The following is a 26,852-nucleotide window of genomic DNA, read 5'->3' on the forward strand; positions in this document are numbered from 1 at the left end:
ATTAATTTAAAATTTTATATAATATAAAAGATCTAACTGAAAAAGAGAGCCAGCCTGATTAAATTTGAACTTGATTTTATCAATAACTAAAGTTGCTAAGCTTAAACTCATTTTAGTAAGTATTAAAGAATTCAAGAAGCTTATGTCTCATTCTCGCAAGTTAGGTAATACAAACTTGAGTGATTATTCTAAGGATCAATATTTCTATACAAGTATTTAATATATATATTGAATCATATACACATTAAAATATATTAGTAAAAATTGGAATGATATATGGCAAGCATGTGCCTAGAAGTTATGGAAGGTGCAACGAAATCAGAATCCACCAAATTCATAACTATGCGCACAGATAGGAAACAAAAGCCCATCATTTTTGTGATTCTAATGAATTTTTTTTCTTTACCTAAACGGAACAAAAAAGAACACCAACTGTATCTCCATTTCTCTGTTTCAGGCCCTAATTAATTGTTATCAGCTTCTAAAGAGGCCTTGATAAGTGCCATTTACACAAGTTATCCATATGAGGGAAATTGCGAGGATATTGACAAAAAAAAAATTTACCATCGAAAAAACGGATGAGGGGAACTAGTTATCGTCGCGCAATTTTGCCCTCTTCAATGAATGCAGAGGTGATGAGGTTGCTGCAGTCGATGGTGAGGATGGTAATGGTGATGACGGTGATGATGGTATTGATGATGATGACGACGATGACGATGAAGCATGGTTATCGTCTTCAAACTTTCTTTTGTCAACTCTTCTCCTGTTGTTTCCCTCTGTTTCTCCTCTCATTATGCAATCATTCATCACCCGTTTCACATCCGATAGTTTCACGGGCTTAACTAGAAACTCCTCCGCCCCTTCCTCCAAACAGCTGTAGATGAAAATAATGTTTTTAGCCTAGTTGTGCATGATCAAGCAAAGTGCAGATGCATTATCTAAAGTGATTCAGAACAACCAAGGGTTCAAAGTATGCCAACAGTCTCTTTTAAGTGAGGGTCTCCACATATTTTGTTCTTTGATGTACATGTTGAAATATGTCATGCAGAATCTCTGATTTTATAAAAGAAAATGCCTGAAACGTCAATAATTTCCAGTGAAACAGAATATATATTACATGAATGAAACCAAGAGATCCGGAGAATAAAAATCAGAATATTATTTAAGAGAAAAGACAAGTGAATCTTTCATTATTATCAAGATTTTGGGTGGTCTGTTTCCCACACAAATTCAAACAAAATACAGAATCTTATCAGTTTTGTCTTATTACAGTACTCACGAGATTTGGGTAATCTTATAATGACTGATATGTTTTGATAAATCTTATCATATGCAATATTCCTCCATCTCAATTATCGTCCAGTAGCTCCAAGCCAAAGGGATTATTAGGCTAAAAAAGAAAAATGCTTCCATATCATAATATCAATTTCCCCAGATTTCCTCTAAATGAATGTCATAGCCAAGATATGGCATATATTCCCAGATCCAAACAGATTTGATTTCCCGAGAAAATCATAAGAACAACATACTGGTGTTCAACTAAGACTTGGAGATATACCTATCAATACGGGTGAGGATGTTCTCGGAGGACATGATCACCACAGGAATTTCTCTAAAGGCTGATGATCGCTGTTCCAACATCAAATGAAACATAATCAGTAATGGAATTCACGATAGTTTCATCTCCATCTTCAAATCAATTTTAGGATTAGAATGATTAAATAAGCTTAGGAAAAAAGACCTTGATTTTCTTGAGGAGTTCATATCCAGTCATTCCGGGCATGGAGTAATCCGTCATTATAAGATTCACCTTCAAACCCTGTAATAGCAGCCATTTTAACACCACACACAATCAATCCTAAATTTCATCTAATATTTTATTCAATAGTTTGTTTGTTTTTTTATTTTTTATTTTTTACTATTTTCTTAGCAACCCAAACAGATAGAACTACTCGCATTGAAACCCAGAGAGCCTTTTTCTTCATCCAAACCAAGAAACTGCAAGGCTCTTGCCCCACTCTCCACAGTTGTGACTGCACGAAAACAAAGAATCAGACCAGACCCAATCTTCAAAATCAACAAAACCCCACAAGTATTGATCCAAAACAAGGTGGGGAAATGGAAACTAAGCTGTACCTTTGCAAGAGGATATCTTTAGCAACTTTTCAATAACCTTACGATCGACGTGACTATCATCCACGGCAAGAACATGCAATTGAGACTCAGATGCTAAAACCTCACCAGCAACCTCCATAATCCAGTATGAGAGTGATGAGTTAAAAGAAGAAGAGGAGGCTCTCTCTCTCTCTCTGTAAATGTGTTTGTTTTAGAAACAAGGAAACAAGGGTGGGGTTGGATTTGGGTTTTTAAATAAAGAAGAAAGAGAAAGAGAGTTTAAAAAGGAGATGTAAAGGCGAAGATTGTGAAGATCCATCCAAATCCAATATCGTAAGATCTTAGCAAATCTTTTAAAGCAGGAGAGGGAGCATTATCCCCCACTTGTCTCTTGTCCTGTCAAATTGACTAAATACTTCCATGTAAATATATATATTGTAGTAAAGCAAAAGAAAAAGTAAATGGCAGTGTTAACACTGTACGTAAAAATCACCGAAAATGGAGGCAGAAGTCAAATCGTATAAAATAAATTTAACAGAAGATTTCGGGTTTTAGATTTGGCTTTGACTCTGTCTGCTAGATACTGGGAGCGTAGAGTCGTTGAAACTGGCACAGTTTGTAGTGGTATTTGGAAATGGAAATAAAATTCCCGTCTTTCTGTCCAACAGGCATGGATTACTGGTGGCTCAGTTTCGATGGGCTTTTTTTTCCCACGCGTCATCTCTTTGACCACCGTTTTATCAAATGGCCTTTTTGTCTTAAAAGAATAACTCAACACTCTCCTAAACTGTATGGTTGAATTACATAAAGGTAATCCGTGTAATCATTCACATTTTTTAATCATAATCATATACATGACATTTCTTTTCTCCTTCATAATTTCATTCCACAATTACAACAAAACCAAGGAAGCAATAAAGAAAGCTCTCCTACAAGACAAATGTGGAGAACCCACCTAAAAGGAAACAAAGAAGAGATTGCGGTATGAACATGGCACACCCAAACATAAGGTATAAATTTTAATGCAGTGAGTCTCTAAACAGGTAGTAGATGAATTCCTAAACCTAATGAATAGTTGCAGCGAGGTAAAAAAACCAAGTTCCCATGAAAAACTCGATAGGCCAATGTCATTAACGAGTGAGGACTTAGAAAATCAAGTCACAGAGGAAGTATTGCAAGCAAGGAATGTAGCCAAAAAAAGGATTGGAGTAGATCCTGTAGCATTAAGCGCAGCGGCAAATAATGATTGGTAAGGTGAAGAAAAAAAATTGTGATTAATGATATGACTAAACAAAAAAAATTGAGACAATTCTAGAGAGAATTTTGAGAAATAGAAAGTCAAAGTAGCAAAAGTCTTTTCACCAATTGTGAAATCTCTTATTTATAGTATCTTAAAATGGGAGTTACAAAATTGACAATTAATGAAGTAATTATATATATATATAAAAGAATTATAAGAACATATATGAAAACATTCCGTTTTGGGATAATTGTTTGAATTCCAAAACACTTCATTTTAGTTATATTAAAGTGAATCCTGTTTTTTTAATTAAGTTTTAAGTATGATTTTCTTGTTATTAATAATAATAATAATTCATCGGGCAAGAAATGAAAAAAAATCTCATTTTGTTTATTAAATATATGATAACATACATACACATATATAATAAAATAAAATTTTGGAATAATTTTAATAACAATTACTTCCAAGCCAGTTCTAAAATATTTGTAATCAACATAATTTAGTTTCGTAAATAAATTATTAATGGAAATTATAAAAAATAAATAGATACATAAAATTAATTAAATGCATTTTAATTGATGCATCACAGGAGTATGTAAACTAGTGTATAATATATAAAAGAAGTAATAAGAGCATATATAGAAACTTTGAGTTCCAAGATAATTCTTTGAGTTACAAAATCTTCTTTTTTGATTATATTTAAAGTAAATCCATTTTAGAAGTGGAAAAACAAATATGCTTTAAATGTCAAACTATAAATTAAAGCTAATAGAATTAACAGTGACTTCATAAATTATAATAAAATTAAATATACCCCAGCAGTTAAATTTTTATAAAGTAACATCCCAATTACGTAATTAATTTAACATATTTATACACCAATTCAATATTCCTTCATTTTCAAGGTACCAATTAAACTGGTTTGATCACCAGTTTCCGGTGGAATCAGTCCATAAATATCAAATATCAATGTTACTCCAAACACAGTTAAATTGCATAATTATTCGATGAAAGGAGATTAAAACAGCAACTCCTCGCTTAAAAAGTCTTAGTAAATCGTCTACGTAGCTAATTTTGTCGCTTATATTGTACCACTTTCAGTATTTTCCAGTACAATAACCCATGAAACCATAAGCTATGGTGATGGCTAGGGCTTTTCAACTCCCAACGAAAATTACAACATGCAAACCCAAATTCCACATCTATAAACAAAACTACATCACGCAGAAGTAGCATACCCAGACTTTGCAATTTACACATTTTGAACAACTACATTCAAGCCCAATAGTCAACAGTACCAAAGTCATTACCCCGTTTTCTGTTTATTCCCTAAACAATACCTTACTGTAGAGATTTACTCATGAACTTGACATCAACCCAATACTACAGGCAGAAAATCAATGGGATTGACTTTTAAGATTGAAAGTAGTTTCTCTTCAAAATAAATTAGTCATACTTAACCAGTGTCAATGGGTCCTGTAAACGTTATAATCACCTAGAACTGCTGTAGTTATATATCATTAGTAGAAAATATCCACCCATAGAACGGTCCAAGACAAAATTCCAATAGCTGACCAAATGTTCCAGAATACATACAAGGCATTTCTTCTTAAGACCGTTTGACCTACCTAGCAACTTCGGTCAACAGAAAAATCACGGCGAAGCACAAGCAAAAGATCAATGACATTGTTGCCAGTCACTGGTTATCACAAGGGCCAGTAGAGGTGACAGTGCAACATCAAACTTCAACGCTATCTCTGTGCCAACACCTTACAAAAACATTGATATCAAAGTTGGCAGGAATCACAACTGTTGCAGATGAACTACAATTACAGTTCATAAATTAAATAGGATTAGAATTCAACATCAACCCCAGAAACCATATCAGGTGAGGAAAAAAGCTTCAGTATCAAAATTAGGTGATCACTTTAATCAGGAAACAAAATAAAACTGAAAAAGAAAAAAAGGCAAGAAAGATTTGCACTAAAAACCAGTATGGGCACCAATCTCTAATGTCTAGGCAACATAGAACATAAGTTCTCCAACAGTTAACAATATCTACAAAGGGGAAGGTGATCTGCTCCAAAAACTAATTCAAGGCACAATGGCTTGAAAATGCTGAAGAGATTTTTTAGGATACAATTGATAAGAGTAAGATGTGGGGGTCGGAGACTATGAACATCAAATGGCTCACTTACCACCCATCCTCTAAGAGCACACAGGGTAGATGACCTCTGGGGTTTTAGCTAATTCCCATCCCTGAATACCTGAAACAAAATAAATATAAATTGTCACAGAAAATCCATAATTCTAATAATATAGTTTGGCTCCCCTTTGCCACTATCAAGTGTATGGAAGTGGTAGAATGCAAGAAAAAGAAAACACAGGTATTGTTAAAGGAAACTGAAAAGAATGCAAATGACACATGCCTTGAGTCATCAGAATGTGACATTTAAGGATTCTTGATTACTACTGCCATGAAGATTGCTTGTATCCATTCCATCCTCCCTCGGGTTCCTTCCTTTTCAAAATACCACCAGGAACCTGATGGATTCTTGCTTGCTCCTCTGCCTGGGTATGTGAACCGGCAACAGACAGTTGCCTTGATGGAAGAGGTACCATCTCATCTCTTCCTTCAATGTCTGGGCCTCCAGGCCCAGCATTTAAGTCTAGACCTTGCCTTCCCCAATGCCTGCCATTCTCAGCACCACTACTATGACTACCATCAGGAAGGCTAACAACATAGGGCCTTGGGTAATGGGATGGAACAGAACCAACAGGTCGTAACAATTGCGAATGAACTGGAGGAAAACAAAACCTCCCACCAGGAGATGAATCAACATAAGTAGATGAACCAGCAGAAAAGCAAGTTGAAGGAAGAGGGAATGTTGTTCCAAAAGGGAAAAGAGGGTATTGGAAAGGAGTTGATGGGAATGACACTGCTGGAGCAGATGACAACATGGGTTCCCTATAGACATCAGGATTAAAAGGGGTGGCACCAACAGGTGGGCCCAAAACCCTTTGTGGCCCACCAGTTGCAACAATTGGAAAAGGCTGCTCTCTATCGGGCAAGATCGATTGGATTGTGATAGATGAGTATGTATTCTCAGTAGGAAACCATGATGAGAAATTTCCCATCTCGGTACTGTTCATCCGCAAGCTGGAAATTGACGGTTGAGATGGGGCATTGCTGCTTCTAGCGTTATGGCTAAATAGTGATGGATCAATGCTTACCTCATCAACAGCAGGTCCATTGTTCAAATCAAAGTCCCTACGGACAGTTACATCACTATTAAGAATCCCAGACAATGATTTTATAGGCTGCATAGGGACATCCAGTCTACGACTAAACCCAGTACACTGATTACCAAAATCAGCTGGCTCATCAACTCTATTCAAATCAAGATCAAGTCCCCCGGAGGACCGAATGGATGGAGAACCCACCATTCCACAAGTTAAATCACGAGTACTTGTAAGGTCCAGTGCAGAGTCTGTGCCCTTGGCAAAACTTCGGGAAGCTAGATCCTGAAGCACTCTCTCATCAGGTACATTCAAATCAATATCCAAAGGAGGACGACTTTGTTTCCTAGTACTAACATCAGCAATAGAAGTGTTGCTTGTACCAAGAGGGATATCCAAAATCTTTCTGGGCTCAGCTGGCCGAAATGCACTTGTGGCTGCTGATCCCTTCCAACCAAGTGCCCCTTTGGTCCGCAAAAGGTCATCTGGGGGAACAAAAGGCCCTTTAGCAGCAGCAGCAACAGTAATTGTAGAAGGGACACTGCTAGCCACAGAAGAAAAAGGGAAAGGCAATGAGCTAAATTGGGCAGGAGCTGAACATCCTGATGCTGTTAAGTTATTTGGATCCCCAAATTTTCCCTCATCTGCATTAAAGCCTTCATTCAAGTCAAATTCAACTTTAGCATCTGTATCTGTACCACCTGTAACAGGAGCATCTCTAGTGGCTGATGTCCCTTCCACTTCATCTACCTCTTCGCCGGTCAAATTAGACCCCCTTGGCCACATAGGTTGCTCTGTTTCCATTACAGTAGGTGATACACAAGGAGATGGTCCAGCACATGGTTCATTACCCTTATGATCTTCTAAATTCTCCTCCACATGCTCACCTTTCTGAGCATTGACAGCTGAACCAACAACAAATACAACTAATTACCAATTGATGAATGTAAACTAAATTGGAAAAGAAAAAGGACTTTAATTGATGTGTACTTCATATTTAATTATGAGAACAATAAGAGAAGCATTACTTTCCCATTCACCTGCATTACTAGGAGTATCACTCTCAACATCCTTCTCAGACTTCACTTCATCAACATTTTCCAGAACCGTATTTTTACCAAAACCGGGAGGCAAAGTTTCTGTCACTGTTCCATTGATGGAATGTCCAACTACAGGTGACTTCTGATGAGTCTGTGAACTTCTTTCCGAACCTTCAAGGACATTTTTCTTGTTGTCAGCATCAACTTCAACAGAAGGTACAGATGAAGATCCTAGAACTTCTTTCTCAACTTTTACAAATGGACCTATGACCTTATCTTCATTAGCCACAGAAGAACACCCTTTTTGTTTAGTACCCAAACTGCTATCACCATCCACTCCACCTGCCTTTTTCTCCAGATGCTCTTTGCAATCTCCAATATCAGTAGTTTTCTCAGCAGTGCTTGCAGAGGGCAAATTGATTAAAGCGGTGGTTACATTTTCCTTTAATTTATCATTTTCAAGACATGGGTCTGCAGTGTACAGAATACTTAAAGGCGTTAAATGTTCATTCAGCTCTCTAGATTTTTCTAGAGAGGAACCAATCTTGCTGTCTGCATTCTTAGCCCATGAATTACCACCAACTGCCTGCTTCAGATGCTCATCATCGGCACCTTCAACAGACTGATTTTGATCTCGAAAAACCTCATTCCCAGACGAAGGTTTTAGTTTTGTATCATTGCCTGTGTCAGAGAGCACAACAAAAGGGGCCTTTCTTTGTGGAGATTCTATCAGTGAAGCTACATCGACTCCAGTAGCCACACTAGCAAGCAGATTCATTCCAGCATCATCTCCAACAGGCATGCACACATTTGATTCAGAGAACTTGACACAACTATCAATTAGAGCATTTATGGAGCTGAAAGAAGGCTCCTGCACTTTCCCTGATTTATGTTCATTTCCAGAAGATGAAGCAGTTTTCGTAACTTCATTTGTTTTCTTAGCCCCTTCTCCAGTCCTACAGTTTTCTTCATCGGGAACAGCTGCAGGTGAACCATCTCCCTCATCAAACCCTGTTAGCATGTCTTTTAAGTCATTGCTCTGCCATGATTCAGTATTCACATCAGTAGTAACATTTGTCCGGTAAGTATCATTCTTCTCCTTCAAGTTACGATCGAATTGTTCCTGCGTCTCTGAAAGCACAGGAGAAGCAGCCCTGCTATTCATGACTGAGTGATCTTCAAGAGATCCTCCACTGGCAATTTGTACTGGACTTCTACCTCGATTTGGGATCTTAACAATGAACTTATGACTATTAGACTCAGCCATAGGAGCATCCACAGCCTTTTCACATGTTAAACCAGACTGTGATATTTTTTCTGATGCAAGATTTCTGTTAAAAGAAGAATTTTTGCCTGATCCAGTTTCCCTTTGAACTCCAGATGACCCTGGGAAACCATTATTGGATTTCCGGTGTCGGGAAGAATTACCCGAGATCTTAGAGACTGATCCAGAACCAGCTGCAGAACTTCTTGCATCCTCCTTTACAGAAAGTCCACCAGCCTTTGCATGGTCACTAGAACAAGACTGACTATTGTTGTGGGACTGACTCGAACTGCTGCTTTTCTCATCCCTTGCTGTTGTTGGAGGATCAGAGGTGCCAACAACAGCAGCATTTCGTACTTGCACATCTTTTAAATTTGCACTGGCAGAAGCAGGCGATATTGCTGCCTTCATAGATCCCAGTGATGAAGAAGCAGACTTGGTAGCAGTCTCTCCTTGAGCAATCTTAACAGAACCAGTTTTAGAGGCAGAAACCTGAGTGACCAAATTCTTCATGGCAACCTCAGCTGATCCAGAATGCTTGTTTCCACTGTGAGAAACCTCCGAAAGTCGAGACCTTGCAGACCAGGGAACAGCTTGGTTTGAGCCACACTTGGCATCCATCTCAGCCTCAACTCTTTTTTTCCATGTATCAACTAAACTCCTTGCTTTCTTCTGTATATCTATGTTCTTATGAGTGCGCAAATGATTAACAGACTTGCCAATGTTACACATCTGTAGAGCTGTGAGATTTACAGGTAACTTATCAAGTGCTCTAAGTAAGGTTAATAGAAAATCATCAACTGATCTATCATCCTTGGAGCCACTACCATCACCAGTCTTCCCTTTGTGGACTTCCTGGAGCCATTCATCAAAAACACGCAACCCTCTGAGCTGAACAAAATGACTAAGACAGTCAAACTTGTCTGTAGCTGATATTACACTAGCAAGCATTGACCGGCTCACCAAGTCTATTTTCTTTTCATTTCTCTCAGGCACCATGAGATGAATCAATTTCTCAACTGCTTCATAATCTTCTAGGCCCCCCTTTTCAGCCATCTTTGCAATCTCAATTTTTAAATTAATTTCTCGTCTACCATGACCAGAATCCCCATCATCTATTTTACTAGTGCATTCCCGTTTGACAGGCTCGGAACCTTGATCACCACGCTCCCTTTTCTTTCCCTTACCCTGAGAAGAAAATGAAGCACTGTTCTGTACACTCTCTAAACTAGGTTTTAACTGTGATGTAGATGTTGGACCATTTGGAGAACATCCATCTGGCTGAACTGTAGCTTGCATTTCTAAACGTGTCTTATATAATAGATTATCTACTTCCTCTTGATGTTCCTGGAAAAGTAAGCAATATCAATTGTGAAAGTTCAAATTTGGAATAGATTATATACCTAAAAGAGAATCTATAACTCACATTAATATAATCTCGATCAGTTAGCCACCATAAACACTTGTTTGTAATGTCATAAACTCGCCGGCAAACAAGTGAGCAAATCCCAGATGGAAGTTCAACGTCTTTAGGAAGAAATGCAACTTTACACGGATGGAGTAACGAAGCAGCAGGAATCTCATCCTTATGAAAGGAATAAAAGATCTCGTTTGGCGCAGCTTCCAGCAGGATGCCTTCGCCAAGCTTTACTTCAGCAGGTCGATAAAGCCAATTCACGCCCAACTTTAACTTATTTTCTTTGCTTGCAGTCAGACACCGAATTATTCCAATGAAAGGTGGAGAATCTAAAGCTGGTTTGAAAAGAGCACAGTCACCAATGCTGATATTGCGCCCATCCTATAAGGGGGAGAGCAGGTATGCAAACTTCACCAGTGAGAATATATATATAATTAATTTGGATAAAATAAATAAAAAGGGAGAAGAAGAGGAAGAAGAAGAAGCTTGATCAACACCTCAAACTTGCATTAATCAGTTACTTCTAAAAACTATCAACTTAGCTTCTTAGACTGAGCAACCTAACAGCAGTACAAGTGGCAACTCGATACAGACAAAACCAACACAAATGGCAACTAGTAATTGCTTAAACATTTGGATATGATGATGATTCCAAGAATCCATCTTTATTAGATAAGAACGTCTAAATGCGTAAGTGCAGAAAAAAGATGCATATAATGACAATTCAAGCCTAATTCGTAAATCAACTATAATTCTATATGAGAAAATTCCACAAGACTTCAACACTAGCAAGAACAAGGTTCATATGCGTTCAAAACTTGCTATACTCATATCAGGGAAACCATTATACATCTAGACTGAACGAAAACTTAACAATTCGCATGCTGAAAATATGTTGTTTATATCACGCAGTCCTCTTTAAAGCCTTGGATATGTCTTAGGTACTGCTTCAACAAACATCATTATCATATAAATATGACTCCGTTGAAGATGTCCAATACATTTCTCTGGACTAATTTTGACATTTTATCAGAGAAAACATCCAGCAAAACAAAAATCATGTCTGTTCTCACTCATATACAAGTATGTTAAAACCTGATTTCAAATGGGAAGACCAATACACTTGTGTTATCTAGGACAACTATCTTTTTACATATAATAGAACAGGATGCATTACAGGAAACTCGCAAGACTTGCCATATACAGAAAGACCTTAGAAGTCAGAAGCAAATATTGCATTTACCACATCCCAGGTCAACCATTGGAGCAATAACTCCCCAAAAAATGTATCCTTATTTTTCAAGCTCTTCCAAAATTGGAATAATTTTCCAATACAATTATAAATCATAATGCTGGTGATTACTCCTTAATCATCATTACAATAAAAATTAGCGAATTCCTAATATTCAGGTTCATTTACATCAATCTGTCTAAAATCCAAATATTTCTATCGTGTCCAAAACACCTTCTACCTGGAATTAATATTAGCTTGGACAAAGAAAACCCACCCCATGGCATGCTGAACGACTATAGCTCCATGTCCACAATTAAAAGTTTCAGATAAGTTAGCAGGATATTTCAGCTGTAGAATAGCTTCTAGAGGAGAAAACGAAAAAGAAGTTATTGTTATTTTAGGACACTATTCCATCCGAGGAGAGACGCCCTTCCCTATCTTACCCAACTTATTATGTGGTACAATCATTCTTCACAGCTGACAATAATCCAGCCTAACAAAAATGTCTTGCACATACACCTCAGTAAAACAATCAACCCAAAACATAAAAACTTAAATGCCTTCATATGAGTCAGTTAAAAATTCGAAAAATGTCCAAAACAATTCAGACAACTGACTAGATTTTACTCCAAACGAGCTCAACAAATCATCCACAAAGTTCAAACCAAGCCAACAAAACTGACGAAATTTGCGACTATTTCAACACTTCCCCTCATCAATAAAGACACCATCTCAAAATTCTCAAGCAAAATCGAACCTCTTCATTTACCAAAATCGATATGATAAAGCACCTCTCACCAAATCACCTGATAAAACAAATCAACAAGCGAACAAAAAGGAAAACCTAGAACATAAAGAAAAATCTAATCCAATCAAATCAAATTAAGTGAAATTGATTTAGAAAGTTATACCTTTGAAAATGAATTAACGGTAGAGGAAGAAGAAAAAGAGTGCGAAGCAACACCATCACCACTCAGAACCTCCGTTGCACGTGTAGGGACTGTCCACATCAGCCGTGCCTTTTTCCTCTCCTCATCTCCTCCCCGCCCATGCATAGCCTTGCATTTTTCCCTTCGAGTACCATCAATCCGCCCTCCTAATGTCTATCTTTCTTTTTCCCCTCTTGAATTCCAGCTCCCCTTATTTCACCAACTCAAGCCCTAGATCACCAACCCCTACCTCTGTCAGAAATCTCCCCTTAACCAAACCCTAATTTCCCCAATCACAAATCCAAAAACCTAAATCCCTTCGATCGTGACTCTTCCGTTACCCAATCTAATTCAACCTTCTGCATTAGATTTCTTAAGCCGCCTTTCGATCTACATAAGAAAATAAAAAAGAGAAGTTAAAATTTAAAAGGAAGCAAAAACTTGCTCTATTTCTAGAGAGAGAGACACAGAGAGGGACGGCAAAAGAAAAGGTGCACTTCGATACATGGTAGGGCAGAGCGGGCAATGGGTTTGGGCAGATCGGATAGTTCGGGCGAGTTTTTAGCAATAGCAAGATAAAGTCACGGATAAGCAATGATTTAAAAATCGGTTCATTAGTTAAGTCGTTTATACTTGGTTCGGTTCATTTCAAATTATTTTATAAATTATTAGGAAGCCCAGTTCAAACACTTTTAAGCTCGTATTAAAATTCTGCAAGCCCAAACAATACCCTTTATGCCTTTACTAAGAATTTTGAATACCTTTTTCAGATAAATTGACATACAAACTTCTTTTTACTTTGGGTTTTTCTTTTCCTTGCATTACTCTCAAAACTTAGTACATTTTCTCAGTTTATTTATAAATTAAAATAAAATTTTATCACGCCATTATCTAAATTTTATTTCCATAAAAATTTATTTAAAATTTCTTTTACAATTTTTTTCTTTTCAATTTTATAAAAAATTTCATATAATTACATGTAACAATCTTGGAGTACCACATAATCATACCTTAATGGAATCCAAGTTTAAGGACTAAATTAAGAAAAACTGACTAAATTGAGAAAAACTGTCAAGTTCTAAGACTAATGTAGAAAAAAAAACACAAGGACCAAGTTGGGAAAAGTTGTCAAGTTTAAAGACTAAATGTTGTTTTATCCCTATCTTATTTAGATTGGGGCAAACTACATTTGTAGTCACCTAAATATTAGTAAGTTTCTTTTTTGGTCACTCAATTGTGAAAAGTTATAAAATGATCATCCAACTATTTGATTTTTCTTTTCTTTTTTGGTCATCAACCTTAATTTGCTTACGAAAAGATGATGCGGCAGCTTTTAAAATTAGCATAATAACAACTTCAACCCTAAATACTTATAAATTGTGTCAATTTAGTCTTGATTATAAAAATTTTAACTCACATCGTTTACACGTTGTCTTATCCAATCTTTTTTTTTAAATTGCTTTTCTTTTTTACCCTTTCACTTAAAAAACTAAAAATATATATTAACTATATTTGATAAAAAGAATATACCAAAAATAGAAACACCCGAAAATTCAATATAATAATTTTCATATTTTTTCATTCTTTTAAAATTAACTATTAATGTCATAAATAAAAATTAAACTGCAAAAAAAAAGACCAAATTATATAACGTGTAAATGTTTAGGGTTAAATTTGTTACTATACCAATTTTAAAAGTTACCAAGTTATCTTTCCATTAGTAATTTAATGACTAGTGTTCAAAAAATAAAATTTTGAATAGTTGGGTGACTGAAAAAGAAAAAGTTGAATAATCTGGTGACCATTTGTAACATTTCATAATTGGGTGTCCCAAAAAAATACTAACTACCAATGTAGTTTACCCTTTATTTTTCAAACTTTTTACTTTTTCAAAGACTAAAGTATTGTTTAATAAACAGAAAAACTAAATGTTGAATTTTCATTATTAAATTTTATAGTACTATTTTTTTTGGTACGTAGAAAGATTTTAGTGAGACACATTATATCACACAATTTATTTCCTTCAAGTTATAATAGCAACTCCATATAAGATGTGATCGGGATGGATAGTTCTTGTAATTTTATTTTGTGAACCCCAATTATATTTTGTGTTGTCATTTCCTTTTTGCTTTTCCTGAAAAGCTTGTTTCTTTTAACCATTCAAAATCTTAGCTCTCTGAATGAATTAATAATATTTGCTTTCATTCCTTTAAACATAACATCGTTTCTATATATCCAGATATTCCATAAGATGCATATCATCATATATTGGATATCCTCAAATATTAGACTGCCCTAATAATCATATTAAGAATTTGGGGGGGTTACACAAATAGGATGAAAATTTTTTTTTTAGTGAAATAGGGTGTCAAAAAAAATATTTACTAAAATGGGTTACTTTTTTCATTGGAGCCTATTAGATAGGCGCCAATAAATAAAAATAATAATAAAATTTTTTTGAATAAAATATAATTTTATATTTTTTAATATTTTTTTAAAAAAATACGGGTCAAAATACGGTCAAAGGGTCGGGTCGGGTCGAGTCGGGTGGCGCCTATCAGGTAGGCGCCAATGAAGGTGCCTGATAGAGAGGCGCCAATGAAGGTGCCTCATAGAGAGGCGCCAATGGTGACCTTCTGCCCACCGCTGCATGCTGCTGCATGTGTTGTCTCTTCATGCATGTTTTTTTTTGCCTATAAGTAAATGTAAATGGTCCCAACATGCCACACGGTAGAGAAAAAAAAAGAGAGAGAGAAAGGAGAAGAAGAAGAAGAAAGAAAAAAAAAAAGGTAATGTATTTTTTTAGTAAATAATTTTGTTTATAATTTAAAAAGTTTATAGTTTGTGAATTTTTTAGAAGATATTTTAGAAGATATTGTGAATTTTTTGTTATTAATTATTATAAATTATCTATATTTAGTGTTTATAGTTTAGATTAGAATTTTGTATGAATATTCTAACTTTTTTGTATGAATATTGTAATTTTTTTATGAATATTGTAATGTTGTATGAATATTGTAATTATTTTATAATTAAATTTGTATTTATAGTTTTGGATTAGTAATTTGTATAAATATTGTAATTTTTTTGTATGAATATTGTAATATTATAGTTTTGTATGAATATTGCAATTTTTTGTATGAATATTGTAATTTTGTAATTTTGTATGAATATTGTAATATTATAATTTTGTATGAATATTGCAATTTTTTTGTATGAATATTGTAATATTGTAATTTTGTATGAATATTGTAATGTCGGGATATATTGTAATATTGTAATTTTTTGTATGAATATTGTAATTATTTTATAATTAATTTGTTAGTAATTTGGGATTATGTTATAAATTTTTGTGTTTGTAATTATTTAAAATTTAATTTATTAGTAATTTAGGATTAAACTATAAGTTGTTGTGTTTAGTTTAGTATTTGGTGAGTTTAACATATAAAGTTTATAAAAAATTAAAAATCATTTCATTAAAAGTTTAATTATAAAAAAATTAAAAATTATTTTATTAAAAGTTTAATTATAACTGACTTTTTTAATCATATAGTTGTTGTTAACTCATTTAATTTTTATATAATGTAACTTTTATATAATTAAATTTTATTTGATTTTGTATTTGTTTAACAGTAATTATTGATTTTTTGAAACAAATTAACTGAATTCATTTTTTTATTGCAGATTTGCAATAAATGGGTTCTTTAATTAATAATAATCACATATCAAGTACTATTAATGAGATGGTAATAAAATTTGTTTTTGATATTCATGTTATTTGTTGAATTAAATTATATTGTATTAACTATTTTGCTAATTTAATAATGTCAGGGTCTGTACCGCGCATTGAGGGGCCGTGTTAATAGTATAGGGTTTCAGCCAGATGAACGCCTAATACCATACTTAGAGTTAGCCGGGTTCGGATCAGCGGCATTGATTCGGACTTTTGATCTGCGATACGACTTGATTTCCGCTTTAGTCGAGCGATGGCGTCCGGAGACCCAAACATTTCATTTGCCGTGCGGAGAGTGTACCGTCACTCTAGAGGATGTTGCAGTACAGCTCGGGCTTCCCATAGACGGGAATGCTGTCACGGGCGTAAGTTCAATCTCTAGGCCGGCTACCCTTTGCAATGAATTACTTGGACGCTCGCCAAGTCAGGGGAAATTTACCAGTTTGAGATTTTCATGGCTACATGCCAATTTTGAGCATTTGCCAAGTACTGCTAATGAATGGGAGGTGATGCAGGCTATTCGAGCTTACATTATGCACCTTATAGGGAGTGTACTCATGCCGGATACAAACGACAATAAGGTCCACTTGATGCACTTACCCTTATTATCCAATTTGCATAACACTCGTTCATACAGTTGGGGGTCCGCAGTTTTAGCCATGCTGTATCGCGAACTTTGTCGGACAACAGATCCTTCTGCGGTTGACATAGGCGGATGCCTCATACTGCTGCAGTTTTGGGCACTTTACCGGATGCCATTCTTGGCATCCATTAGTCATCAATCATATGTATTTCCACTCGTTAATAGGTGATGAATTTTTACTCATTATAATAATTAGTTGACTTTTTTATATTATATTATTCTAACAATTTGTTTTCGTAGGTGGAGTGCTAATCCGGGTATCGGGAGGTCACCGACGGTTCCGATATATCGTCTAATGATTGAGAATCATGTTGGAGAGGGGGTAAGTTTTTCGAATATAAACTTAATTTTATTATTTTATCTCACTCGACCCGCGTTAATATAACAATATTATTAACTGTGTAGTTCATTTGGATGCCGTATTCTGCTCCTGAAATTATGGCAGTTATGCCATCATCTGCCCACGTCCACTCAAACCTATGGTGCATTAGCGCACCCATTATCAATTTTAACGTAGTGGAGTGGTATCATGGAAATCGAGTACTCTGGTAGTTCGATTGCATACAGTATATCCCGATACTGCCAGTACAATTGGGGGAGATCCATGGGATGAGCAAGAGAGTGAGGTATGGAGATAATTGGGGAGAAGTGCACGAAGAATATATTACGATATGGAACAACTGGTTCGAGAGGGTACCTCAGATGGATCGTGCTCCGGATTTGCAGCCCTCGTTAGAGTACATACAGTGATACTATGAGACAGGGAAACCATTTCTATTTGGTGGGCGGTCGATTGTAGTTCCTCCACATACGACACGAATTACGCAACCCCTTCCAGATCCGCATCATGCATTAGAGCCAGAGACAGAACTACATTCTAGGGATAGTTCTTATCATCCAAAATTAGGGGGCGATGACTATTTCGCGGCCTCGTATCCACCTTAGTACTCCGCTCTTTCCGGCCAATATCCGTCGTCGTACTCCTCTCCTCCCGAATCAAGTTCATCGATGGCATTTGAGACATATGATTATTCATCTATGTTTCACACACCCCAACATACTGTTGATAACCGTAATCGCCCACAACGTGAGCGTCGAGCTCCACAAAAATATACCCCTAGAACCACACCATCAAACTATCAATTTTAGGGGTTTTTGTAATAAACAACTTCATATTTATGTAATGATAGTTCTTATGTAAATAAAATTATAATGGTTTAAAAATGTAAATAAAATTATAATGTTTTTTTTTATTTTACAATTTCAAAATGCTCCATAACTGCAATAAATTGTAGACAATTTTGTGATTCAAACCATCTTTATGTAATAAAGTACATATCAATTTCTACCCGATTGAGACGATTGTCCAACATGGTAGTTTCGGAGAGGACATTTACTCCGATTATGACTGGGTAATCTGTATACGCCACACAAATTCCCATCAGATTTCTCCTTAATGTCCATTTCGTTATGGATTCTGGATGATTGCGGACGACCTTTCAGGTTTCTACGCAACCTTATGTCTGGGACTAGCTCGAAAGTCGTCGGAGGTACCTCCCAAGTAGATAGGTCAGGAAGCACGGGGAACTCGTTTTCCCATACACGCAACGTGCGTTCGATGGTGTACACTTCATCGATAAATTATTCTACATTGAGCCCAACTTTAGCATAAGCTGCCACGACGTGTGCACATGGAAAATGAAGTGTTTGAAACCTCTTGCATTCGCAACGTCTATTTAGGAGATCAACTCCGTAGGACCTAGGTGGTATACTGGGTCGACAACCGATGGTCTCTGTAACTCGAAACATTTCATTATGTCGTGAATATACTTCTACTGTCATCGACCTCGCCATTTGATGGTTTACAACCATTGCATCCCTAATGCCTTCGACAGATACGTGTCCCGCCTCCATCTGGTTTACTTGTTGCTGACCCATTCTTGGCATCAAGGTAGCCAACCTACAGAACGTTGCCGAGAAGACAGATGAAATTGGAAGATGTCGTGTTTTTAATAACACAGCGTTAATCCCCTCCACTAAGTTTGTAGTCATTTGACCATAACGGAAGCCCTCGTCAAAACATTGAACCCATTGCCACGGCTCCATGGTACCCAGCCACTGCCAGAAAGATGTGTTGGTTTGACCCTCCATGTCATTCTCAAGTCGGGTCATTCTTTGGCGAAAATGTATGGCTCTAGCTCGTACGCTGCATATGTTTTAAAAAAATTCAAGTTACAATATTGCTCTAAAACATTAAAACTTAAATTTAAAAGATAAGGTAATTCTTTACCCATTCTCACAACTTGTCTCCTCCAGTCTGCATTCTTATAATCTCGCTGGAAGTTAGCCGCGATGTGCCTGATACAGTAAACAGATCTCCATGGTACACCAGAACGCCTAATGGCTGCAATTAATCCTTTCCCTCTATCAGAAATGATGCAAATATTATTATTGCTAATAACATACCTCCGCAGGTTGGTAAGAAAGAACTCCTACGATTCCATTTCTCCTTATCGACGATGGCAAATGCTATCGGGAGTACATTCTTGTTGCCGTCTTGAGCAACCGCAAGAAATAAGATCTGTGTGTATTTTCCATATAGCCAGGTTCCATCTACTTGCACAAATGGTTTGCAGTGGGGAAATGCGCGCACACATTGATCAAAAGTCCAGAACATCCGATAGAAAATTCTTTTTCTCGATTGTAGTTGGTCATTTGGCCCGTAATAAGATCGTGTCTGCAACTCAATTACAGTCCCCGGCACGTGTTCCCTCATGGCGGCTATCCATCCCTGTAATTCATTGTACAATGCATCGAAATCTCTGTACAATTGCTCCATTGCCATCTATTTAGCTATCCATGGCTTCTGGTATGATACTCGATACTGGAATTGTGCTTGTATTTCAGCAATCAGTACCGAAACTTTAATGGTCGGCATGTCTTTCACCATTGGCATGATGCATGTACAGATAGTTTTGGAGTCAAGTTTTCAATGATCTTCTGTCATACGTGTTGAAGTGCATGTGTGGGGCCCAACAAATTTTCGTATCTCCCACATCTGCGACTTCTACATAAATGCAGCTCGTATCCACCAATTGCAGCCTTCTGCCGACCTCCAACACTCTCCAATATATAATGTTGGTTTAGACTCGATGACTTTGTAATCTACTGATATATTCATGCTATACCGCTTAATGACAAACATGCATTCTTCCTTACTTTCAAATCTCTGGCCCATGCATAACTCATCTGCATCAGAATATACGCCCATTCAGTTAGCATGTGGTATTTCAGGGTACTCCGGAAACTTAGCTACCCGTGCCGTATCGGGGTCTATCCGAGACATGTGTGCCCCCGAATTATTGTGTATCACAATACGACGAATTTAGTTTCCGACTGAAGACGCATTAACGTTTCGATCCTCATTCACGCCTTCGTTGTCAATATCATCCAGGACCTCGTCTGCGTCGGGATCACTCTCACTATCCACTTCGTAATCAACAGGATCACTACTATAGTATACATCATCACCAACCACATCAGTCTCGGCTGCAGCATTAAGATCAATATTTATCCCATGTATAGTTGATTGACTATCAACATACGATACCGGAACCACCATACACGGCGCTTCAACTCCATCTTCTTCACCTAATGGAGTGGAATCTTCAGTTGCCTCCACACCAGCTAACTCAGCAAATAACTGAATCGGTGCATTTTTGTTACTCTGAGTCCCACAATAAAGAGTGACCATTGTCTCCACGTCTTCATCGACTACAAGTTCCATTTCGGTAAATTTTATTGGATCTGTTGAAACTGGAAACTTGTAGAAAACTTTTGATATCCTTCTCCCACAACGTCTATAAATTTTTTTACTAATTTTTTCCTTCATATCATCAAACGAGATATTTCTATCAAATCTCATTGCTACTTGTTTGCGACATTCAAATATACATCCCACAGTTGTTATCAAAATTTCTCCATCGAAATAAACGCATACAAAAAACTGATTCTCCATTTTCAATACTAGATCTGTTAAAAAGAATTTCAAATTTCTTAAAACAGTTTCAAAATGTAAACAAATTACATAAAAATTTTAATGCAAAATTTTTCATTCAGAAGCTAACAAAATTAATAACCTGACAAAATAACTTTCAAATAATAAAATTACTAACAAGACTCTACATTCTATTTAAAAAGAAATAAACCAAAATACCTTATTTTTTTCTTCTTTTCCTTCCTTCTTTTCTTCTGCTTCATTCCTTATTATTTCTTCCGTTTCTGTAGTAAAATTTATGTCTGTGTTGGGGGTATTTATAGGGAAAAATCAGAGCATTGGCGCCTCTCAGTATGGCACCAATAATGGCGCCTCCCAGATAGGCACCACCATTGGCGCCTCTGAGATAGGCGCCAATACTATGTATTATACGGGTTATATATTGACCCGGGAAAATATAAAATTATATTTTATTCAAAAAAAATTATTATTATTTATTCATTGGCGCTTATCTAATAGGCTCCAATGAAAAAGTAACCTATTTTGGTAAATTCTTTTTCTGACACCCTATTTCAGTATTTTTTTTATAGTATTTGTGTAAGAAACCCAGAATTTGTGTCAATGCCTTCTCCTTCTAATAATTATATTCAAAATGAAACTCCTGGTAGTTCAAAAATTTAGTTCCATTGATTTAATTCATAAGCTTGATCCAAACCAGATTGCCCTAGCCAAATCACAAAACAAAAAAGATGCTCATACGATTCATTTTGTTGTCTACACAATCTGCACGTTATGTCCAATCCATTGATTCTATTTCCTAAATCCTCCTTGCAAAGTAGTACTTTCACACAAATTTTTCATAAAAAAAAGAATAATCTTATAAGGATTTTTCAACTTCCTAGTGATTTTCAATTTGTTTTTGCCCACTCCTATATTGTATCATGTCTTCTTTTTGTCATTTCATTCTTGACTAGATATTCATATCTTGATTTTACCGAATATTCCCCATTGTTATTCAGAGCCCACACCCTCCTATCTGAAACTCCAAAAGCTGATAAATATCTTGATCTAAGCTTGTTTATTGTCTCTTGATCAGATAACCTAGCTAATTTAATTTCATCCCATTCCCTTCCTCTATTTGTTACCAGTTTTGTCAATGTAACACACTCGCTTGAACCATTGCTTACACCACCCTTATTTTACTGTATACGTCCATTTAAAATGACCAGGTCATTACCATTCCTTATTTGCCAATCCATCATTTGTTTACATAAATCTCTTCCATTTAGGGTGGGTTTGGATGGACGATTGGGTGCGGTGCGGTGCGTTTAGTTTACTTTTTGTCTCACGCTACAGTATCACTACAGTATCTAATCTCACCGCCACCGCTATTTTTACACTAACCGCAGGTAAACGCACCGCCCATCCAAACTCACCCTTAGAATGCTTTTCCATACCCACGAGTCAGAGCTTTTTCTTGTAACACTATCAAAATCCATTATCAGCAATATTTTTTAACAATTGCGTTTTGAACTAGCTAGTTATCTGCATTGTAAATTCGCCACACTTGTGTGATTATCGGTGCTTGGTTCATTAATATCGTTTTAGGGATTCTGAAGCCCCCTTTTAATTTTGGTTTGCATACCAAACCCCGATTATCATATGAATTCATGTTTTACCCACTCCATCATTCCAATAAAAGTTTCTAATGATTTTGTCTATCTAGTTGCAAACTTTAACTGGAGTTTCAAAACATGATAGATAATATAGGGGTAAATTACTGAGCATGGATTTAATGAGGGTGACCTTACCTCTTGTTGATAAAAGATTCGCCTTCCAGCTTTGCAGTTTGCTTTGTAATCTATCCATAACCGATTGGAAAAAACCCAGTATTGATTTGAATTGTCCGGTGGGAAGCCCAAATACTTGCTGGGATGATGACCAATTACTCCAAGATTTTGATGGAAAAGTTCCAAAAATCTCAGATGAAAATTCCTACTTACCATTATATATGATTTCTCATAATTGACGGCACGGCATGCCACGTTAGCCTATTGTCATGTGGCAGTTTTTGGTGGCTTCTATCTGTCACGTTAGTGTGGTTAATTGTTAAACTAGTCAAATGACGATTTCCATTAACGAAAAGGGTTAATTATTTTTTTTGGAATCATTGAGGGCTAAGTGTGTAGACTTTTTTCATAAAAGCTTAATTGATTTTATTTTTTATAGCTTTTTTGATCCTCAAGTCTAATTTTAAATAGTTTACACATTCTAATTTTTAATTTTTCAGATCTTTTTAGATTTTTTTCCTTTTCTTTCATATTCTCTCTCTTCATATTTTTTTCATTCTAACGAACTAGAGAATGTAAATTAAGATTATTCACACGCACATAGACCTGATATGGGTTGGGCCATTCGACCCGGCCCGAAGTCCCATCCAAAATGTGGGAGAGTTTGAGCAAAAATATAAGCCCGAAAAATAGGCTTGGACAAAAAAATAAGGCCCGTTTAAAAAACGGGTCGGGCCTCGAGTAAGACATTTTTGTCCGGGCCCAGCCCAAATTTACTAAAGGACAAAAAATCTGCTATCTTTTTTTTTTGAATGTTATTTTCTTATTGTTTTCTCCCTATTTTGCTACTATTTTACTATTATGGTGCTACTATTTTTGTTGTTATTGTTTGGATATTGTATAAAACTTATTTTATTGTTAATTTTGTTATTATTTTAAAGGCATTTGTTAATTTTGTTATTATTTTAGAAGAATTTGCTTGTTAAGTTGCATTTATCTTAGTTATTTAAGTCTACATATTTTTAAAAATTTATTTTTAATTTGTTGGGAAATATTTATTTTGATATTTTTAGTATTTTTGATATATTATATATATTTAAAAATCATATAAAAATAATATAAAAAATTAATACGGGTGGGCCGGGTCAGACTTGGGCAAAATTTTAGGCCCATTTTTCAAGCTGGGCAGGGCTAAGGCCTAGTAAATGGGCCTTAATTTTTAGTTGAGCCGGACCCGAACCCGACCCGGCCCATGAGCACCTCTAACGCACATCACCTTTCATTGTGTCTCTTATCATTTACTTTCGTTTCTTGATGGTTTCAATACGAGAGAAGATTAAGAAAAACAAATGTGTAGTTATAGAAATTTTGGTTTGATGGATTTTAACAATTTAACCTTCCTAATTCTCAAATTTTAACTAGTTTTTATCAATTTTCACAAATTCCTTTTTTTTTTGTTATATATGTCATCTTTGTTAAAAACAACATTGATAATGGTAATATAGAACGATCTCAAAGCAAAATAAGAGAAAAATAAAATACACAGATTTTACGTGAAAACTCTCTCGGGAAAAAAATCATGGGTAGAGGAGGAAAAATTTACTAATATTTTGCAAGAGGAGTTGCGACTACATCCATTTAAAGGTTGAAAAACCTTATTCTAATCAATGTCAAATAGACGAAGTGTAATTCTATACAGATTCTACTTATGCATATCGACCCTCGGCCTTAAGCTCTCCACAGATCCCCTAGTTTTACCACTGTATTTTCTTTAAGAGGAATTTGGGTCACACAACTCTAACAATATTGAACTACCAAACAAACAATTTCTAATTTAAGTTTCCATATAATTGGAAATAAGATCATGCTTGTAGGATTCTGAAATGGGATTGGACTAGATATGAATTTCAAAAAACATTGAGTAGCATGTGTGTTGTTGAAGTTTTACAAATTTATTAAACTAAACATTAATTTTTGGTAGCCAAGTTTTACAAATTTTTTAATATAATACATGTGTTATTTTTTGGTCCAATCTGATATATATACATATTTGACAAGTTATATATTTTGGTACCTAAAGGTAATGATGTTAACTTATTAGTGTTTAATTTAAGTTTTAGAGTTGATTTGATGAAAGTTAATTGTCAATATTAGTAGGTTTGTATTTTTCATGATCTTGTTAATATAATAAATTTAGTGTTAATTGTGAATTTATTTAATTTTTCATTTGATTTGTCAAATACAATCTAATGGATGAAATTTAATTCGGATTTAGGGTAAGTTTGATTAAAGTTAATTATTAATACTATTACTATCTAATTTTGAATTTTTATCGAATTAACTTTAAAACCTGAATTAAAGACTATTAACTTCAAGTGCTAAAAAATATAATTTTTATCAATAAAAAAAAACACAGATACTAGAAAAAAGAGGTAAAACTCAGTGAAGCATTAATTTGTTTATTTGTGATACTTTGAAGAGGAAAATTGTTTTGTGCTTGAGATAATCTTAAATTCCCGAAGGCAATGAATGTATGATGTCTAAAATTGGTATTTGAAAAACTTTTTAATAGGCATGTATCTTAATAAATGTCAAGCATCCTTAATTTACATGAATCATATACGTATAATATGAATCAGTTCAGCTAGTGCTGGTGTTGATCCCTGTCCCCACTCCAATTATTACCAAACTGTACCAAAATATATAAAATCCAATACAAATCCAACCGAATTGATTTAAAATTTTAAGTTTGAAATGTGTTAAAAGCATCGCATTTCCGCCTCACTTCTCCTTGGTTTCCAGTCTTAATCCCAGAGAGGCTAAGCTTTTCGATTGCTCGAGCAAAATCATTGGAAAATGCAGTCTGGTTGAAAGCATATAAATCCACGAAATGGTTGGTTCTGGGGTGTCTCAATAGCCCATTATCCGATTCCAATAGCCCCATCCCTCTCTTCAAGTTCTGGTAATACATGTTATCAAACTTTGATGGAGTCATGGGATCATTAAAAGCTGCCATATCACTATCATTCTTATAATTTGCACACAATGTCTTTAGAGCCGCAGAAAACTTTGGATGATAACTAGGATCAGTTGGGGTACTTCTGCTGTAGCCGAAAAGCCTGTAAGCGAACTCTTTGCAATGAGAGAACCCGATGGTGTGGGCACCAGAAAGGGCAACCATTTCTCCAACTGTGAAATTCTTGGATTCAAACATCCTGATGATCTCATCCATGGTCGTATTGGCCCGCGGTATGTTGCCTTCGACGGAAGAGATATTCGACTCCAAGCTGTCCTTGCGGCCTAGCATAACAGTATAGACGGGTCCGCCAGCCATGGAGACAAAGTTGCGTGTGGCAAGGGCGAGAATGTCAGCGCATGAGACAATGCCAGGGCAAGACAGCTCCAGAGCTGTCTTCGCGCGTACAATGACATCAAAAGCATCCCCTGGAAGAGCCAGGTTGATGTCTGCGTCACGCTCGGCCTTGGTGAAGGGATTGGAGGAGATAAGGACCGAAGCATCACAGCCTCCAACCATACAGTCGTGAAAGAAGAGACGAAGGGTACCTGCGGCGGCGGCGGGGACGCTGATGTACTTGCTGGTCACCGTTTCTCGAATGATATTCTCCAATTGTGGGCATGAGTTCTTGTAATAATCAGTGGTGAGGTTGCATTCCGAGAAAGGGATGGAGAGGAAGAGGAGAATGAGGAAAAGGGAAGAAGGAGAAACCATGGCGACCATCAAGGCTTTGTTTGTTGTTTCTGGATTCAAGTTCCAGAAGGGTTTGAAGAGAAGAAAATTTATGTTTTGGCTTGCTTCATTTGTCATCCCCCTATTTTATACGTATGTTTGCATGCTAAATTTTGGCTGATTGATTGTGTGCACAACATGTGGCAGTGCTAATATTATAATATTAGAAGAATTTCTAGTATTTTGTTGATCTCTATTCAAACTAATTTCTAGTAATTTGTTAGATGGTTTAACAAATTATTAATCTCTATCTAAAAATGATTTACGCTCCTGCAAGATGGTTGATGCATCAATCTCTCCCATCTTGGATATCTATCTTTACCAAATGCTTCCCAGACAGCATCAGCAAGCACATAAACAGACGACTTTATGTGAATCTGTATACCAAAATTTACAAGTTTTGAGAAGGATATATCATTAGGAAAAGAGGAAAATTTTTAGGATTTGTGCCCTATTTAT

The 26,852-nt window shown here is 35.9% G+C and overlaps 3 protein-coding genes across 7 annotated transcripts; all 3 read right to left on the reverse strand.

Annotated features, from left to right (window-relative positions):
• Nucleotides 1-315: 315 nt before the first annotated feature.
• On the reverse strand, nucleotides 316-2,841 carry LOC107890909 (two-component response regulator ARR6). The gene is made up of 5 exons (XM_016815512.2): nucleotides 2,137-2,841; nucleotides 1,957-2,033; nucleotides 1,742-1,819; nucleotides 1,559-1,629; nucleotides 316-874 (listed from the first exon to the last, which is right to left on the reverse strand). The coding sequence occupies exons 1-5, from the start codon at nucleotides 2,252-2,254 to the stop codon at nucleotides 589-591; spliced, it is 630 nt and encodes a 209-aa protein (XP_016671001.1). The 5' UTR covers nucleotides 2,255-2,841; the 3' UTR covers nucleotides 316-588.
• Nucleotides 2,842-4,846: 2,005 nt separating this feature from the next.
• LOC107890907 (uncharacterized) lies at nucleotides 4,847-13,098 on the reverse strand. 5 transcript variants are annotated; one of them, XR_005918236.1, is made up of 6 exons: nucleotides 12,465-13,053; nucleotides 10,329-10,700; nucleotides 7,639-10,249; nucleotides 5,788-7,503; nucleotides 5,557-5,625; nucleotides 4,847-5,127 (listed from the first exon to the last, which is right to left on the reverse strand). XR_005918236.1 is itself a non-coding variant. In XM_041101023.1 (6 exons), exons 2-5 carry the CDS (start codon nucleotides 12,606-12,608, stop codon nucleotides 5,828-5,830), a joined length of 4,803 nt encoding a protein of 1,600 aa, XP_040956957.1. In that variant the 5' UTR covers nucleotides 12,609-12,872; nucleotides 12,988-13,098; the 3' UTR covers nucleotides 4,847-5,625; nucleotides 5,788-5,827. The 5 variants fall into 5 exon arrangements, 2 of the variants coding, with proteins under 2 accessions (XP_040956957.1, XP_016670998.2); XR_005918235.1 differs by having other exon boundaries at nucleotides 4,847-5,181; XR_005918234.1 differs by having other exon boundaries at nucleotides 4,847-5,181; nucleotides 7,627-10,249.
• A 12,033-nt stretch (nucleotides 13,099-25,131) lies between these two features.
• LOC107892853 (peroxidase 31) lies at nucleotides 25,132-26,502 on the reverse strand. The gene has a single exon (XM_016817889.2). It carries the CDS (start codon nucleotides 26,469-26,471, stop codon nucleotides 25,389-25,391), a length of 1,083 nt encoding a protein of 360 aa, XP_016673378.2. The 5' UTR covers nucleotides 26,472-26,502; the 3' UTR covers nucleotides 25,132-25,388.
• Between the last annotated feature and the right edge of the window lie 350 nt (nucleotides 26,503-26,852).

Source organism: Gossypium hirsutum, chromosome D09 (genome assembly GCF_007990345.1).
Source record: "Gossypium hirsutum isolate 1008001.06 chromosome D09, Gossypium_hirsutum_v2.1, whole genome shotgun sequence".
In the NCBI taxonomy this organism is placed as follows: domain Eukaryota; kingdom Viridiplantae; phylum Streptophyta; class Magnoliopsida; order Malvales; family Malvaceae; genus Gossypium; species Gossypium hirsutum.